Genomic DNA, 18,933 nt, shown 5'->3' on the forward strand with positions numbered 1-18,933 from the left:
GCTCGAGGCTTTCAGGCCACTGACTCCTGCAGATTTCCAGGCACCTGCCAAGCTCTTTTAATAGACCTCATATGACTAGAGCAGGGGTGCCCAATCCTGCTCCTGCCGATCGACTGTCCTGCACAGTTCATCTCCAACCCAAATCAAACACACCTGAGACAGGTGTGTTTGATTAGGGTTGGAGATGAACTGTGCAGGACAGTCGATCGGCAGGAGCAGGATTGGGCACCCCTGGACTAGAGCATGAGCCGATTGCTGCTCCTACCTGATTAACTGGGGGACAATGTGTGTACATGCGCATGCACATAAACAAGGTGTAGAAATCAAGTTCTCATTAACTCTGCCAATGTGGACTTTAAACCCGAGTCCTGCTGGGAAATTCCAGACTGAAGACAATTCAGATGAAACAGCATTTCCTTTTGACCTCTATACTGTTCAAGGAGCGTTTAGTGAGGAAGTAAAAATCAATTTAGATTTTCTGGTCAACACTCACATTGAGGAGGCGTTGGAACTGGACAGACGCAGATCAAGATTGAGCTTCCCAGAGTTGAGGACGTTCTCCTGAGTGGGCTGCTGAGAGCTGGGCTGGGCTACTGGGTCCATGATGATTTCCGAGCTCTCGCTCTGCATCTCTACATTTTCCTGCTGGCCCCTGCCCTCCTCCTCCTCTTCTTCTTCGATCTCACCACAGAAGTGAGCAGTTTCGCCCTCAATAATGGGCTGTAACATTTGATTGCGGCGTTTGCTGGAGGGAGAAGCCTGTGTGAGAGAGAAGAACCTGGTTATTCTGATTTCTCTGTGTCAAACACGCATGGATGTCATGCAATCCGAAAACAACACTAGTTCCTGTTTCAGCACAACAAAGGAGTATCAGCTTTAATTTCGCTATCCTTTCAGATTTCAGCCACTTTCAGTATAATTCATAGAATATACAAAATATATAGAAACTCCAGACTTGGTTTCAGATTGCAAACACTAATTATATATTATTTATATATAAACTCCCAAAAGGTTAATGTGGGTGTGGTGAGAAAGAGGAACTTACTATGATGGGGGTGATGCTGACACGGGTGAGCATCTGCTTGACCAGACGATATCTGTCATACAAGGGCTTTACAATCAAGCGCTCTTCTCGGGTCACCTGCAGGGAAGACTTTTGTCAGAGCATTGTGTACATGAGGATAATTTTTCTGCACGTGTGTGTGTGTGTGTGTGTGTGTGTGTGTGTGTGTGTGTGACACCTACTGGGCGCCCATGAAGTCCCTCACAGTACAGAAGGTTCTTCTGCAGTACAGTTTTCTCACTAGCAAGCTGCTCCTTGGTCATTTTCTGTGAGAGCAGAATTAAAGCAGAATTCTCAAATTAGACATTAAGGCTGGATAAACCACACAACTTTTAATATCTGAACAGATTTTAAAATGTTAGGCATCATACACTTTGGAAATAGTTTAAGAAAAAAAAAAACTGGGTATCAATACACTAAACGATTGGCACACTACCAGACTCCTTGCCAGGAGACACATGACTAATGAAAACAATGTGTTCTAAAATCTGCAGAAAATATCAAACATGTTTGATTTTCTCCAACTGGATGGAATCATAGTTTAAGCAGGATAGGAAATGAATGGGGGCTTGAGGTAAATAATGCCCCAAAATTCAAAATATGCAGGCAAAAAATTCCCCCTCACAATGAAACAAAATTGATTACGATGGCGGTTAAAGTGAAATCTGAAAATGAATAAAAAGTGTTTATTGGGGCATTGCATTAGATCTGCCCACGTTGCACTAAAAAATGTCTTTTTACTAGAGGTGGCCATAGATTAATTTTTTTAATCTAGATTAATCTAGATTAATTTTGAAATTAATCTAGATTAAAATGGCTCATTTGAATTCTGACGAAGGCATTCAGAATATGTGTGCTACCCAAATAATGACTATAAAAGTAAGTCTTTGAGAACGGGTTTCTCAAGCCAGGTGGCACATTAGACCAGGGGCTCATCTCCTGTTTCCAAAAGGCATCACAAACTGCTTGATAAAGCTGTTCTACTCATAGACTTTAAAAGGTTACTACTGTACTGTTACCGTCCGTAGGCAACATTAGGTAGGCCTATGTTATTATCAACTACTATAGGCTATCAATTAGGGATGGGCGATATGGCCTAAAATCCATATTGTGATATACATTGCAGCCTCTTGCGATAACGATATATATTATAATAAAACCATTTCAGAACAGGTTACACAGACCCTGCTAAACAACTGCTAAATGTTTTTTGTTTTTTTTAAAGGGTGTATGTAGTTTTGAGAGCATATATTGTGCAAAACTGTAAGTATACAACATAATTTTGCAGATAAATAAAATGTAAGTACACTAGCTGCAGAGACTTAAGTAGGTCTAATGTTTATTATGGCTTGGAGCTTATGAAACCCCAAATTTAAAATTAGAATATTGTCTAACTGATGTCTTTTCAGTCAAAAAGAAACACAACAACGATTCTTAAAATCGGGCGCAGACAGAGATTATGTGCTACACCACTCACTAAGATATATTGGGAATAATACGCGCGCGCTGGTATTCAGTGATATCATGTTTCGTTTTGAATTTGAGGAGGTAGAACGGATTAGTCGTGTGTTAACTTACCGAACTGTGACCCCACACACTCTGTCTATAGTTTGCTGCTGCTCGTTGGACGGCTTAAATCCGAACCAAGTCCAAATAATGGATGTTGCACGGATCTTTTTCACCAGCTTTCACTTTCAGCCGTGTTTACTTAAGATGACGATGAATATGATGCGTTGCATCCGGGTGTACCTCGCGCCCGCGGGTAGATTGCGTCATCATAGCTTGTGTAGTATAGAGTAGTTCCCAACCCAACTTTGAGAATAGATTAACGGCGATATTTTTTTTATCGCGCGATAAGAGTCTCGCGTTAACGCAGCACGTTAACGCCGATAACGGCCCACCACTACTTTTTACGCTTAATTTTTACAGTGTTGAGCATTAAAAACAATCACAGACATCTGTTGAGTGCATAAATGTTTTTTTCTTAAATTTGTAATTAATTTCTGACCCTGGTCTGAAGTTAAAAAATATCTGTGTCAATCATACACTATGAAATTTTCTGTGAAATCTGTCAACTTCAGCTGCCCAAAATCTGTAGACTATCTCTGACTCTCTGCAACTAGCATCAACTGTAAAGACCCTTTCACACCTCGTTCTGAGTTCTGCATAGGTTCCCACACATAAAAAACTGAGAGAAACTTTTCTACAGATGAAAAATAAAGCCAAACAAATATGATAGGTTTGTGTTTTTCATGCGGCTCTGTGTATTTTTATAACAATAAAGAATAAGAAATGCTTAATTCACTTTATTATAAAACACTGCAAATAATGCACATCTGCCCATTATTTAATCAAAATCCACTTTAGATCACACTCGACAATGGTTTCTGTATAGTACCAATGTTTTTCTTTAATTTACTGTTGTAAGTTGTGCAGCGGACGAGGTTAAAGCCAAATGGGAATACCTACGAGATGCATACATGAGGAATTCGGTCGCATTCTCGGTCAGTGCCACCAATCGTGCAGGTGTGAATTAGCGGAAGGCAATCAATCGCGTCACGGTCAGTGTGAAAGGGCCTTAAATCAGGTGTAATAGTTTGTGCAAAAGCCATGTAGCATATTCCAGCCATTAAACGTTACAAATATACCTTTTTGAGAACTTTTGATTTGATGAGTTCTAAATAAATCAAAGCTGCTAATTAAAGTTAAAGAAGCTGGAACTCACTCTGACGTCCTCCGGCCAGCCGTCCTCGTCTCTTTTGGTTTGGATGCAGCGCTGAATGAGCTCCAGCGTCTCTTCTCGGGTGGGCCGGTGTTCCCGTGCCTCACTCTCCACAGGGCCCTCGTGAGCCGACTGATCCAGAGTGGATCCAAAGCTCTTGGGCAGAGTGTTACTGCGTGGACGCGTCTGTGGAGTCAGCTCACTCTCAGCCTTGTGTTTGGCATCTGGGTAACAGAAGGAGACACAGAGAGAAAGACAACTTTAGGAAACCAGAAGGTTTGCTGGTCGCTGCGGACATTTAGGGTGGAGTTGGCCACCCTAACTGAAAGAAAAACAAGGTCATTGATCAACCCTACTCAGCATCACCAAGATCTGAGAAAAGGTCCACTAGTAGTGCACTGACGACCTCACCAAGTACAATATCAGACGGCCAATTTTCATTTTCAGTGTACTCAAAAGGAGCAGAGGAAGCACACGGAGCTCGGTGACTGAGAACATCCTGTGAGCCCTTGAACCTCAGCACCTATCAAATGATAACCCTCATAAACATACACTTTAGATGATTAAAGAAGCTGAGACACGTGGCTGAGAGCGTCCCGTACGGGGAATGCATCTGCGAGACCGCGGTCAGAGAGACAGTCAGAGAGAGAGGAGAGCAGAGAGTGTCAAACTCAAGTGTTGAAGTCTACTTACTGCTGCTTATATGTACTTACAGAAGTGGGGCGCCTGTCTAGAGGCATTGAGGGGGCGTGACAGTGTAAAATGGGGTGTGTTCGGGACGGAGGAAGAGGACGAGTGGCATCTGTATGACTGAAGCACGGCCTGGTGCCTCAGGGAACCTTTTGGGAAGAGGTGCTGTCGTCCTGCCGATGCGGGCCATCCGAGTTGATTTAGTTAAAGAGAAAGAGAGACTTTATACGACAGTGCACCTCTGATGGGGGGCATCAAATGGAAATGGATGATGGGAAGTGTGGGGGGCCAAACACAGTGAGCGGAGGGGTCTCTGGTAGAGTATGAGGGTGGTCCCATGAGAGAGAGCCCCAGAGCCTCTACAGACATGCAGTGCAACTCCACACTTCTCCACTCTGCCCTACAGGGGACAGGGGAGCAGGCCCGGACCAAGACTGCCCAATAACGGTATGACACTGACAATCACACACTCCACAGCCAAATCGCTCCCCTGCTCACACAGCCACACTCTTACCTTTGAGCTGCTTGCGGATTTTGGTAAGATCAGTCATCCACTTCAGCACCTTTGGATCAGCTGCCTTATCAGCATGAGAGGGCTGCAAATGACAAACAACATCGATAATCGTTCTTTTGCCATTTGTGTGGTACTTGTCAGAGCAAGCATTGTGGGAGCAAGTTAATGGTTTTGCTATATGGTCGCTAAGGTGTTATAAACAATTGCTGCTATATGGTTGCTAGGGCGTTCTGGGAGGTTATTTAGGGTGTTGCTTGTGTCTTTCTAACCTTGTAGTTTCTCTCTTTTTCGAACTGTTCCTCAAAGTGCTTAATTTTCTTCTTGAGGTTCTGGAGTTTCTTGGTGAGCTGATGGGAGACAGTGTCTCCCTTCAGACTGTCTTTGGAAGAGAGGGAGGCACGGCGAGGCCTGTGGGACATGACATAAGCATGAGTTTGATTGTCAGTGTATCTGAGTATAGTGATTGTGGTTACTCTGCTCACCTCCCACAGGACAGGGTTTTGGTGGAGGAGGTGGCATCGTGGTCCTGCTGCAAGAACCGCTGACTGTGGCCAAAGTCCAGGAACCGCCGGGCCAGTAGTGGCTGAGCATCCTCTTCGAGAGGCAGGGGCATCATGCGGCCCGCCAGCGGGGACAGTTGGGCCTCCCCTGACTCGGCCTCCTCTTGCCATGGCATGAACACTGGCACAGGGTCTGCCAAAGACATAGACACATACGCTGTCATGCAACCAACATCATCACAATGTTTGTTTTTCCATTAAATACATTTCAAAACAGACTTAGAAGTTCACAAACAGCCCTAACCTGAGGTCTAAATGGGTGAGCTGCTCTGATACATAGTGAGCGAGCAGGACAACACTGTGTTATTTGGCAGGTGACACTTCTGGGTAATAGTGCACAGTTTAATGTCATCCACTCTGGCAAACATTCACACACACACATTTTGGAGCCAAAATATTTAAAGAGCTTAATTGCTGCTACATCAGCAATGACAGCCGTCATTGTTTATCGTGCTTAATGCAAGGAAACATGCTCAGAGCAGAAGTCACATTGCCCACATTGAATGTACCGGACCTGGGCTGATCAAATTTACACTGCATAGATGTCTGACATGGTGGTTGATTAGGAGAAAGATGATGCATTTGCTGATGGCAGATGGTAAATAGTGGGAGTCAGCAGGTCCAACTGGGTGTGTGTGATGAGCCGAATGGTTAGTCAAGAGTCAGCGGGGGTGCGTGTGTGTGAGGGGAGGGGGATCAAACTCAAACTGAGGGCGTTTTCACACCACTGAACTTTTAGCGCAGACCAGAGTCTTGGTCTTTGTGAACTTGGTAGGTGTGAAAGCTAGAGTCTGTTAGAAAATGAATTCAAGTTATTGGACAGTTAAGGTCTGTTCACACCAAGAACGATACCTATAAAGATAATGATAACATCCAAGCCAACGAATGACAATGTTCTGTTTATTATAAGAGTTATGTCATCAGCTGCTTTGAATGCTCAAGCTCTTTAAAGTAGGATAGATTCTGATTGGCTGTCAATGTTCTTATCGTTCATCAGCAGGGGAAAAAAAATGTCTTTATCATTATGGTTGTAGTGTGGACTTCCCTATTCTCAGAATTAGAACAATTATTAAAACTCTATAGTTATCATCCTTGGTGTGAAAGGGTCTAGTCAATACGGCCTAGTTTTTCTGTAGTAAATTACTTTTGTACAATAATACAATAAAAGGTCAACATATACAATCGGGGCCTGCTAAATGCTACTTGTCTTGAAAGAAATCGCTTTTGGAGAGCAACAACTGCATCCACAAGTGTTCTGGGTGCACAAGTTTTGGTAGACAAAAACACTTCATTTTAGCGCCTGATAGGTATTAACAGTGGAACTCGGTGAATGATGCTGAAAGTGTACTGTGGTTTGAGGTCAAAATAATGCAGTGTGAGAAGAGAGCTGTGGGGTAAAGGGCAGGGGGTGGAGTCAAACTCTGGTTCGAAACAAGTGTGAAAGGAGTGTGACTGAGAGGAGCAGCGGGCGATGGACGAGCAGTGGAGATGCTACTTACCGCTCCCTTCTCTCTGCAGGTGCATACATGTGAAGTCAATGGGTGGGAAATTGATGGGGCATGATGCTGACCAGGCATGGGCGGAAAGAGATAGCACAGAAGAGTGCGGTGAGCTATGAGCCTCACACACAGAGACATACATACACACACACACTCTAACGTAATGCTGTGAATCTATGGCTGAAATACAAATGAGTCATAACTAGCATTCATTCACTCCACATAAGCCGTATTTATGACTCACGTACATCTACACATACATGAGAAAACAGAACAGTGCATGTTGGTGATTTATGAATAATAATGGTTTACATTCCCTATTTATAGCTCTGTGATCTATTCAATTCTCTAAAATTTCAGAGTCAAGAGCACTGTCAACATTCAGCCACAGCATACATTCACTAGCACATCCTATCAGTCTTGTATATATGAGCTTAAATGTGAAGTTTGTACGCCACAATTTGTAAAAATGTGAAAATAATGACTGATTTCAAACAGGTTTCCTAAACCCTCCCCATTTTCCACTGGTCGGATAGACGGATGCATACAAGTGTCCTGTTTATTAATTAATTCAATTTGAAATTAAATTAAATTAAATTTTGAAAGGACCGTTTTTTGCTCAAGGCTATTTTGCAGCATTTGTTTCCACAGGAAACATTAGCAGTTAATATACAGTGCGACTTGTAATCTTTTATCGAGACATAATAGAAAGTTACCTTCTTGTTCGCTGTCCGAGAAAACGCTTCTGGTCAAAGACTGAGGGCCGCTGACTGGCTCTCTGGATTCAGTATTAGCATTCAGGTCACAGTCGCCAGGCTCCTGTATGTCATTGGATAGGTTTAGTTAGATGCTTCAGTCTCGCAGCGTAGAAAAAAAGACAGAAGCCTAGTGGTATCCAAATATACTCACACAGGTGATAACATCAGCCTGGTCCATCTGCTCGTAGTCCGGGTAGTTCTCCAGTCTGTGTTAAGATGGAAACAAATGACTATGAACTCCTGAGAGAGGTGATGACCACTGTGTGATCTTTTCCCTTCACGCATGTCATTTATAGAGCTATACTATGCAAGGTCTTAAAATGTTTTGCTAGGAAAAAAAAAGTCATATTTAGTCTATCAATAACAAGCAAAGAGAATTCAGGCTGAATGACAAACTGTGCTAGCTTAAAGTGGATCTAAACTTTACTAGTCACACCCACACATATTATACAGGCTAATTAGCCTATGCAGACTAAGGAACCTAGGGTACTAGCTTATCAGATGTAAGATGTAACAGGCTTACAAAAGTTTTACAAGAACACAATTTGAGATTTACAAGCTATTTATAGCGAGACATTTCTATTATTATTTGCCATTAAAAGAACAGAACAATTTTGAATGTTTTCTTGTAAAACGTTATTCTTGGAAGCTTGCTCCAATAAAACCATTTTAGCTTGCAGAAACTATTTTTTATTTTATTTTTTCATTAGAAAAATAGTTTCTGCATGGCAGCTGAAGTCCAGAAATACACTCCACGTGAGTACACGAATGCAATGCCTGGCCAGCGCTTTCACATGTGCGGTCTCATTGTTCGTACTCAATGTACATTCTTGCGTGCCTGAGTTCAAGGAGGCAAAATGTCTGTGCCTTCATGCCCATGCCACTAAAAATATTATTCAGGCAGCTAGCTTTAAACATGTCAGATTGAGTAATGTGTGCTATTAAACTGTTATTTCACCATGACAGCAAATAACCTGAAAGAGAAAACTGACTACAAAAGATGTGTTCATGGTAATGCTCGCTATAACAGCCCTACAATGTATTCTTTTGGCACATTTTTGAAGGCAACAACACGATATTGAACATAGCTAGTGCATTTGCGTTCATGTAGCCTACTTGTAAAGTATGCTTCAGGTCTCAAGGTGTGGCAACATTAGTAACATTGCAGCAAAATCTGCAAGGGGAAATCTTTTGCACTCACGCAAAACTCCTGAATTTGCATGAATTCCTAATGAAACGACTGGATTTTGCCCTTAAAAATTAGCTGAACAACAGTAATTGTAACCGCAACTTAGCACCTCCAATCTAACCTTTCTATGGTGAGATTCTCAGCATCTTTGAGAGTCTCTGTGTCAAGGTCCATCCCAGAACTTTCTTCCGTGACAGGGCTGCTGAGCTGAGAACCTTGAGATTCCTGCGGGGAAAAGGAGGGTAATTACCACTGACTGTACCAACAAGTTTAGAAGTGAAAAAGATAATATGTCTTGGCATTATGCTGGAGATATCACACAATGCCAAATGTTCTCGAAGCCATCTGAACACTCAATTATATCTAGGCCTTGTGCGTGTTTACTGATGATTGCATCTCAAGGTCGGCAGCTGATAAGACTGAGGAATGATGTGTCTCTCTGTGGGAGGGTGTGTTTGGGTTGACCAGGTGGCGCTGTCATTCCTCATTGGCTATTAAAAGAAGGTAACCCGGTTCATATGTTCCTAACCTGTGGCCAGGCCACAAGAACTTTAGGCACGAGTGGAGGGAAGAGAGCCCTCCCCAAGAGACTGTTAATCAGAGTCGTCAGTGAGCCAGGATCCCAGACACATTCGTCATTTTATTACACCTCTTGGTTGAGCAGCTAAAGAGTGTCAAGAGACACAAACCTTTAGCGTCAGCTATGGTGACGCATCTTCTGAACCATCCTCATCTTGTTACTTAATTACCTACTTGAGGAAAGGGCTTTATCTGAAATGTTTCATTCGCTCTGGCAAAGTATTAAATGGGGGAAGATTGCTTATGCATGCTGAGAACAGCTGATGGTCTGCTTATCTGACAGGACGGCCCTTGTTTCTCACTCTCTTAAAGAGAAGCATCTCTGCTGTGTATTACGAATCTTGCTGATAGCAGAAAGACTAATCTTATTCAAGGCCAGATGTAGACTAAAGAAATGGTCTAAGACAGAGGTTCTCAACCTTTTTGAATCCAAGGACCCCATTATCCACAACAATATTCAAAGACCTCCAAACCCCAGTTTTGTTTTGAAAACCAATTTTAATCTATGGGCTTAGCTTCTGTGCATAAAAAAAAAAAAAAATGAAATGAAAATACAATCAAAATAATTAATCACAGAAGGGTTTTAGAGCTGAATGTTCAATAGGGCAGTGGTTCTCAAAGTGGGGTTTGTGAACAATTGCAAGGGGGTCCGTGAAATAATCTGCCACAGGCTACCGTGTTTTCCGGACTATAAATCATGTTTTTTTTTTTATAATCTAAAACGTGCTGTGACTTATATTCCAAAGTGGCATAATGCATTTAAAATTTATCACATGCTCCAGAAAGACGTTCACAGAGATCGAGACTGCAGAAAGCGCATCCTGTTTGTTTTCATTATTTATTGAATTTCCATTACTTCTCCAGTCGTTTGTGATTTAATGGATAAGGAATAAGCATAATGAAAATTATGCTTCATTTCATGAAAATGAAAAACAATTTTTATCCAATAATATATTTCAGTGTAACATAACTAGTAAAAATGTATATTACTTATAAAAATGCCCATTTAAAAATATAATGCCATTATAAAAATCAAAGTTTAACCCTCTAATTGCTTACCTCACTATACTCTGATGGCAGGCTCTCCTCTGTAACCTCTGGGAGAGTCTCAGTCTCTGCCTCAGATTCAGATGGCACATCTTCATGGTTCTCAGGCCCTGGTGTCTTCTGACTAGGGCTGTTTCTGTGGAGGAAAAATATACAGATTAAAAAACACTTTCAAACCAAACATCCATATTTAAACTTCTCTCCAAATACCTGCTAAGTTCAGCTACAAACAAATAAATGCCAGGGTCAGTGTCCATATGTATTGTGTTTATTGTCAAACTCACCCTTGAATGGGTTGGGAGTCCAACACCTGACTCTCATAGCTGCCGAGCTCCTTGTCAATAGAAGTCTGTAGGTCCAACAAGTGCTGTTCCACTGCAGCACGGATCGTCCTCTGGATTATACTGCAAATAAACACATTCAAGGCGTCTGACACAAGTATTCAAAATGTCTTTCCATTAAGGCCGAAACACGCAGTACCCCTATTAATCATTGTTTGACCTATTAAACAAGGTCATCCAAGAAGTTTTCGCTGCAAGCTCATCTTTCTAACAAATAGCCCTCTATCCTGAGCACCACAGATTCTTGTGTCTGAAAATAGACATGTTTTGAGCTTACTAAGACTTTCAGTATTATAACAGCCAAGTCTCTAATGTCGACACAGCTCCTGTGTCATATACTGGGAAACTGGCTATGTTGAATGTTTTGTGTGGAATGATAAACCTCCAAACATGCCTTCCTAACTAACCTCCACGTGCCCATCTGGGCCAAAAGGCACCCTGGGTCACGCCGCCTCTGCGTGCTCCATATTTCCAACAGCAAATCATTAGAAGATGGCATTATTGAAGTGATGTGGAGGTCTCCGTTTAGCTAATGATGCAGAATTTCAGGACCAGATACACTAGCTTTGCCTGAAGCTGTTCAGTTACAGATACTTTAATGCATTTTCTGACTCTCATAGAGATTTTCTGACTCTCATTTAGAAATGTGATAATATTCTTCCTGTTGCCACATTTGCTGCCGGTAGTCAAGACTTCAGTTGAAAAGCCATTCACCAGTAGGAAACTAGAAGCAATTGAATGTAATTTCTTAATTGTTCTTAATGTGATCGTGGGTTTCATTTCATTATGAATACAATTAGTGGAATCTCACCAATGGAGAGCAAATTGGCGGAGTATAATTGCAGAATTCTACTTTCAATTCTATTTTTCTGAATTGCAAAGTCGCAAAGCAAATTGGTCTCTTTGTCGGCAAGACAGCATCCCTTAGTTATCTGCTTTTAAGAACATAATCACATTCGTTCAGCTTTATTTTTCCTTCTGTCCATCTAAAAGGTCTGTTTAGTGCATACTGTGGCCCTTTGAATGAACAAAAATCTGATTTAGACCAGAGGATAATTGCATACAGACCTAATTAATGTCAGCTAAATTAACTTCAAATAGACAATGAAAATGGACCTATTGGTCAAAGAAAGGCTTTGTATGCCGTTTATGTCAAGGTTTCATAATAGCAAACAAACAAGACTCAAAGGAAATCATCTGATTCAAGATAATAATAATAATAATTATAATTATATATATATATATATATATATATATATATATATATATATATATATATATATATATATATATATATATATATATATATATATATATATATAGTTGCCATGGCGACTGTTTAAAAAAGTAGTAGACACTTACTCGGCAGATCCTGGAAGAATGCTGATGGAAGAAATGTGTGAACTGGAAAGAGAAGAAAAGGAAGCAAACATTAGGAGGATATTAACTGTATGATCTTACCTACTCAGCCTCTTTATACAATAACGCCTGTGTGTGCCATCAGGGAAAAGAAGCATAATTTAGCACACATTTCACAAGTCACGTACAGACTTAGGCATCTGAGAGAAATTGAGGGCAGGGTGACTTGCAGACCCATAAACAAACTCAGACTTGTTAGGAATGCTTGCTTACATAACACTAGTTGACCACTGCTTGTTAACACCCGTGTCTGGTTCTGGGGTAGGAACAAATAGGGCCCTGATGGATACAACAGGTGCTCCGCCATAAGTTCTCACAGGCCAGGCCACATCAGCACACAAACAGAAACAGGACAAGCGTGAAGTTCAAGATCAGCTTTTGAAGTCCTCTGTGTCATTTGGCGACAGCTGTGCGATCTATGGTGCAATGTCTTGACCCTTAAGCTCTTTAGGCTGCAAGGAAGGCTTGTGTTCAACCAGTCATCCCATGGAAAAGGAAACTACAGTCTATGTAACCCATGTTTCCTCTAAAAACAAAATACAAGTTTAGACAAACATGTTTAAATAGTGATCACTCACAAGAAATTATATATATATAGTAAAGTAAGACTAACTTGACTAACTGCTAGTGGGTCATACTAGATCTTAAGACACAGTCTTAAAGGGATAGTTCACTGAAAAATGAAAATTGTGTCATCACTTACTCAACCTCGTGTTGTTCTAAACCTGTGTGAGATTCTTTCTTCTGCTGAACACAAAAGAAGATATTTTAAAGAATGTCGGTAACCAAACAGTTGATGGACCCCATTGACTTCCATAGTGAAAAAAAAAAAAATACTATGGAAGTCAATGGGGTCCATCAACTGTCTGGTTACTGACATTCTTCAAATTCATATCTTCTTTTGTGTTCAACAGAACAGAGAAACCCATACAGGTTTAGAACAACACAAGGTTGAGTAAGTGATGACACAATTTTTATTTTTGAGTGAACTATCCCTTTAACATAATGGCTAAGTTTATGTAACTGGCCACTGGTGTGAAAAATGAGTGCTCAATTAACCTTTTATGATTCTTCGAACAACTGTTTAAGTCCACCTTATCCACAGCAGAAACAACTAAAAAGTAAAAAATAAATAAAAAAATAAATTACGGCAACACATCAACAAAACTACTAGGCTAAAATAATTAATCTCAGATATCTTAATTTAGATACATGAAAATGATTTTGCCTATTTAAAAATAGTATGGTCATTGAAAGATGAATTGTCACAGAGGAAGGAAACTGCTGCTGGGGCAACTAGACTAAAGGAAGCACTTTGTGAAAAATGTCCTTCAGTGTTTTTTTCTTAGTCAGCACTGAAAAGTGCATTGCTCGATATTGCAAGAGAGAACAAACCGAGCCTTGTTTAAGAGAGATTCGGTATCTTGCCCACACAAAGCTCTAGAAGCAGTAAATGAGATCAGTTACAGTAATGCGTCCACACTGACTGTACATTACTCAGTATGAAGCACTCTAATAAAGAACCTTCTGTAACATCTTTCCATTCATTTCCTCTGATGCAACACCTCACCTGAACCTAATGTCGATGATTTAGCCTGAGAAACAAATCAAACTATAGATTGATGATGTAGACCGTCTGGCTGATACTGAGAGATGTTTATTTTATGGTTGATAACCTGATTGATAGTAATTATCAATGATGGTTTAAATGCTTTTTTTTTAATGTTTAAAAAATGCATCAAAATCAGGCATCAAAACATTAAAAGTTCAGAAGAGATATGGCTTAAATCGACATTGTCACCACTCACCAATATATTAGTGTATCACAAATCAAAATTCCTGGTCTTATTATGAAATGCACATAAAAAAAAGTTTTCATAATCTTTGACCAATGTCACTCTTTACATATTTACATGCATTTCATTTCCGGATAGTATCTGGATTTTTCAATGGGTTTCCAGTGTGAATGGACAGAGATCCTATTGCACTTAGTCACACAAAAAGGAATTCGACACATTTCATGTTGTCTTTAAAAAAAATATATATAAAAAAACCCACCATGGCTGAAGTGTGAATAATAAAGGAGCCAACAACAAAGTGTGGTGGACAGAGCTAAAAGAAATATGCTGTGTCACTATGAGATCAGCTGAGGCTTTAAGAGGATTACATAGAGTCGGCTTCCTCTGACTCGGCACTTTATCTTATCAGCAGCGGCAAACACACACACACACACACACACATACACACACACACACACACACACACGGCAGTCTTTCCCTCCCACACACACACTTGAATGGAACTGTGTGTGAATTAAATGCTGCATCATGCAGTGATTCATCATTTTAAAATTCTGCCCGAGTACATCTCTCGTTTTCACCATATAATCATTTTAACTAATCAGCAGTGCTACACAAGTTATTAGTGCTTTCCATCATGCGATCTGAGAGGCAGTGAGCAGTCTTATCTGGCAGTCACACGCAGCCTTGGTCGAAAACCAATAAACAACACTCCATCGGGGAACAAATCAATCCACTTCAAGAATTTCACCCTGAATGACAGCTTTTTCTACCACATTCACAGCTCTTTTTCCACTGAATCGCTAGATTCATTACCTGTGGAGAAGGACTTGACAAGCCATGTTCTTCAGTTTGGTTCTCGTTGATGAGCCGTTTTGGTTGTTAACGTTGGGCGTATGGTTATCCTGATTGGGCACTTTGTGGTGCTAAAGTCTGGATGAGCAGGTCAAAGAGCAAACACAGGCTGCCGGAGCTCATTCTGCGGAGTCCTGTATGTGCTGTCTGCCTCTGTGTAGGATTCGGCACTCTGTTAAAAAAGTGCTGCAGTGGAAGAGCTGGACCTTCGCTTAAATACACGGCCGTCTGACGCAGTCTTGTCGCTAGTGCTCTGAGCCAATCGCCTCTCCATACACACACACACACACACAGACAGAGCACTCCTTCTCCCCAACCCAAAGTCAAGCCTGCACACTCAAACACCTGTTAGTCTTTTATATAACCCTGTCACAGTCCAAACATCAGAACGTCTTCAATCCTTACTGCACTGCCGTTTACAGTAAGGGGACTCATTGTCGGACAAAAATACACGTAAACACATGAATACAGACATGGATGCCATCCTAAATAGATTTTATTCTGTTATCATCATGTCATTCAAAACCTATTGATTCTTCTGTGCTGCTCACTATCAACTTATGTTTTAGTCTGTTTGTCACACCAAACCATCATATGGCTTCAGAAGACTTTAAATATGGCATGAAAGTCATTTAGAACACTTTTTATGATACTTTTGGGAATTGAAATCATGGCATGGAGAAAAGCATGAAACAGTGTCCCACTGAATAATGATACACTGAAATTTCGTCGTCTGAAAATATTTGGCAGAAAAATAATTTTCAGTTTTAGTCGGAACTATAATCATTTATCTTAATGGTGACATAACAGTTCTCCGATGGCACGTTTTAGCGGTCACCGTCTATTTTGAGCACACGACATGGATGAACTGCAACAAGTAAACATGTCAACTGTCGATCTTAATTTTGATTATCTGAGATCTTTTAGTCTATGCTGTATTAAGTTGATGCGTGAACAAAACTTCACTAAACATTATTAGTAGCACGCCTCCAATAATCGCAATAAGCTTTCTTTATTTTTTTATGAGAATAAAGTTTGCAAATTCTGTCAATTTTATTACAAAATTCAAACAATAAATGTTGTTTTGACACTCTTTAATGTGGTGTGACAGATCTCTGTAACCATATCTATGGCTGTGGCCTTAATCATATCAATAAAAAGTTGATACAAAAACGTCCTTATGTACAACTTAAACTCTGTAAAATTTCGGTAAAAAATAATTATCCTCATCACTACCACCAAAGAGTGAATGACAGAATTGTCATATTTGGGTGAGCTATCCCTTTAAGCAGTACACTCTGTCAACTACCAATCCCAGACCGGTCAAAGGCTGGTCTCTGCCAGTTGGAGTACATATCACATTTCCTGAAGTTTTAAGGATGAGCAAGTGTATCAATTAGCAGGAAACACAATAAGAAGCAACTTCAAGAACCAATGCAATGACTCAGTTGTCTTCCCCAATGTAATTTTGATGAGATGAGAATGAGAAATCCCTTTAAACATGAGAGACACAGAGAATGGCAGAGTAATACAGACATCCTCATGGCAAGTACTTTAATAGATTGGTCACAGGGAGTATCAAATTTCCCAGCGTGTTATGGGTGCTGCTTGACATACCCAGGTGGTAGGATGTCAAAAGAAGGGTGAAACCCAATAAATGTAGCTGGATGCTTGGGTAACGCTTAAAAAGAGGAGTGGAAATGAGTTATTGCACTTTCCATGTATTGGCTGTCCATGCAGGCCAGGAGTTCACGTTGAGTCAATACTGCACTTGTTTTGATGGTTCAGTATAAGAGTGCATGGGAAAATGAGGAGACTTGATACAGAGGGGAGAGTCTTAAATGCGCAGACACAGATTGGACCAGGAGGTCCTAGCGTCTCCAAAGCCAGAATATACCACAGCCTAAGCAGACAGGAAGCGAAGTGACAGAGAGAGAGAGAGGAGGGGCCGGGATTGGGAAAGGTCCACGAGTCGGGACTTCAACTTGGGTTGCCCGAAGCGCAACGGCGCTATATGTCGGCGCACTACCCACGAGGCTATCACCACCGACTAAAGATCTAATGCTGGGTACACACAAAAATATTTTTTACATCTTATAAGATTTTCAAAATGTGATAGACCACAAACATGAGGACAAAAAATCCTAGATTTAACAGTTTTGCTCCTATAGTGTGTGGTGTGCCATGATGTGACAAAGACAGCACACCACACACGAACAGATTTTCAACCAGAGTCTCGACTGTGAACACAGGAAATCTCGCAAAATCTTGCGAGACTTCAGAATAAGCATGCCGGATGATATGCAGGAAGAAATTGTGATGATAGTGTTTGGAATGATTTTGTTGTTGGAACAACAATACTTGTTGGAATAACAATAGTTGGAATGATCAACAAGCTGATCCTCCATTTCTGCTGTCCACATCAATTTCACTTTGTGCTGCGCCATGACTGCGTTTGTTATGCTTCCGTCTTCCATCATCTCGCTTTCTGATTGGATATTGTTTCGTTTCACGTGATAATCTCCAGAGCGTGCACGCGTTTGTCCTCGGTGTTCCCCCCACACATCAGGATTTCTGATCGTAAATATTCAACATGTTGAATATTTATGATTCGCGATCGGGGCGGCTCCGGCGTTCTTCCGAACAGGTTCGGACACTCTTAACACACCTCACACCAAGGGAAAATCTGATAAGATAATCTGTAGAACCATCAAGATAATCGGGACATAGCTAGGATTGTCGGAAGGGGGGAAAATCAGCCCAAAATCAGCCCGATTATCTTTTGGTGTGTACCCAGCATAAACTTGGAACCTAAAGGTTGTATGCTTGAATCCCACGAAGGCCAACAGGCACTAACCACTAGACTAGAGCATGTCTCCGGAAATTTCATATTTATTAAAAGTCCCCAATAAAACTATTATTTATTTTAGAAAGACAAAGTTTGCACTGGACTGATTGTTATTAAATGCAAACATCCCAATCATTTTTTAGGAGTAATTAGCATATAGATAGTCTCAATTAGAGGTGGGCGATATATCGTTTAGACGATAATATCCAAATTGTTGTCTGGACGATATGCAAAATTGGGATATCGAATATTTCATAATTTGTACAATCCGACCCCCCAAACATGAAAAGAGCTGAAATAAGTTAAAGAGAAAACAAATAACGCACACTATAACATTCTAAACAATTATATGTAGTGATTTTTAATACTGTAGGGCAGTACTATTCCCGGAAGCAACGAGTGGCCCAGCCCATGGTCCCGTGTCGTCAAAAACGCACGAAATAGTGCGCGCAGAAGCACATGCGCAAAACCGTTTTGTAAAATGATATAAGAATTATTTTTATTTTATCATATGTCATTTTACAAAAGGACATTTTACAAACCTACGTTTTGCGCATGTGCTCCTGCACGCACTTTTTCAGTCACAACACAGCAATCAGAGGAGGACGCGCTGAAAACTGTAATGCTGTTCTCTTCCTTCATAACTCGTACTGAGAAGGTTTGAGTTGCAGAGGAATTTGTGACTGTTTCACCTGTTCAACCACATCAAAGTTTCGTAATTAGTAAGTCCGTGCTTTTTCTCTTTTTGTTCTTATGTGCTGAAGGGCCGCTGTGCCTTGGTGAAACGGTGTTTGTACGTGAAGAGCTCTTTTCCAAAACGCCATAAACCTAAAAAGCTGCCTCAAAGAACCAGCAAAAGTAATAATTTTGAAAATGTAAAATACTGCAATAAGACATTTTAATTGTTTATTAATTTCTGTGTCGGCTGCAAAGATGAAGTTTACGATAGGCTATTGACTCGCGATCTTTGCAGTAGGCTAGTGAACGCACGGAGAAATGCACATTTATTAGGCTACATAGTTTTCTTTTTCTTTTTATGTATTAAATCCA

General features: G+C 40.7%; 1 protein-coding gene across 6 annotated transcripts in view; it reads right to left on the reverse strand.

The window, feature by feature from the left end:
• The window catches only part of fam13b (family with sequence similarity 13 member B), a 50,485-nt gene that overhangs the window by 5,026 nt on the left and 26,526 nt on the right, over positions 1 to 18,933 (reverse strand). For 2 of the 6 annotated variants that reach the window (XM_079893263.1, XM_079893264.1), the window contains 14 exons: positions 12,325 to 12,366; positions 10,906 to 11,025; positions 10,634 to 10,757; positions 9,117 to 9,220; positions 7,958 to 8,012; positions 7,765 to 7,867; positions 7,049 to 7,114; positions 5,472 to 5,682; positions 5,259 to 5,397; positions 4,990 to 5,071; positions 3,789 to 4,009; positions 1,246 to 1,329; positions 1,046 to 1,141; positions 494 to 759 (listed from right to left, as the gene is read on the reverse strand). In XM_079893263.1, coding sequence (XP_079749389.1) covers positions 494 to 759; positions 1,046 to 1,141; positions 1,246 to 1,329; positions 3,789 to 4,009; positions 4,990 to 5,071; positions 5,259 to 5,397; positions 5,472 to 5,682; positions 7,049 to 7,114; positions 7,765 to 7,867; positions 7,958 to 8,012; positions 9,117 to 9,220; positions 10,634 to 10,757; positions 10,906 to 11,025; positions 12,325 to 12,366 — 1,713 coding nt within the window. Of the gene's footprint in view, positions 1 to 493; positions 760 to 1,045; positions 1,142 to 1,245; positions 1,330 to 3,788; positions 4,010 to 4,498; positions 4,649 to 4,989; positions 5,072 to 5,258; positions 5,398 to 5,471; positions 5,683 to 7,048; positions 7,115 to 7,764; positions 7,868 to 7,957; positions 8,013 to 9,116; positions 9,221 to 10,633; positions 10,758 to 10,905; positions 11,026 to 12,324; positions 12,367 to 18,933 lie in introns of all 6 variants that reach the window. The other 4 variants (XM_079893265.1, XM_079893266.1, XM_079893261.1 and 1 more) reach the window with 3 other exon arrangements.

The sequence above is a fragment of the Squalius cephalus genome, assembly GCF_949319135.1.
Source record: "Squalius cephalus genome assembly, chromosome: 14".
In the NCBI taxonomy this organism is placed as follows: domain Eukaryota; kingdom Metazoa; phylum Chordata; class Actinopteri; order Cypriniformes; family Leuciscidae; genus Squalius; species Squalius cephalus.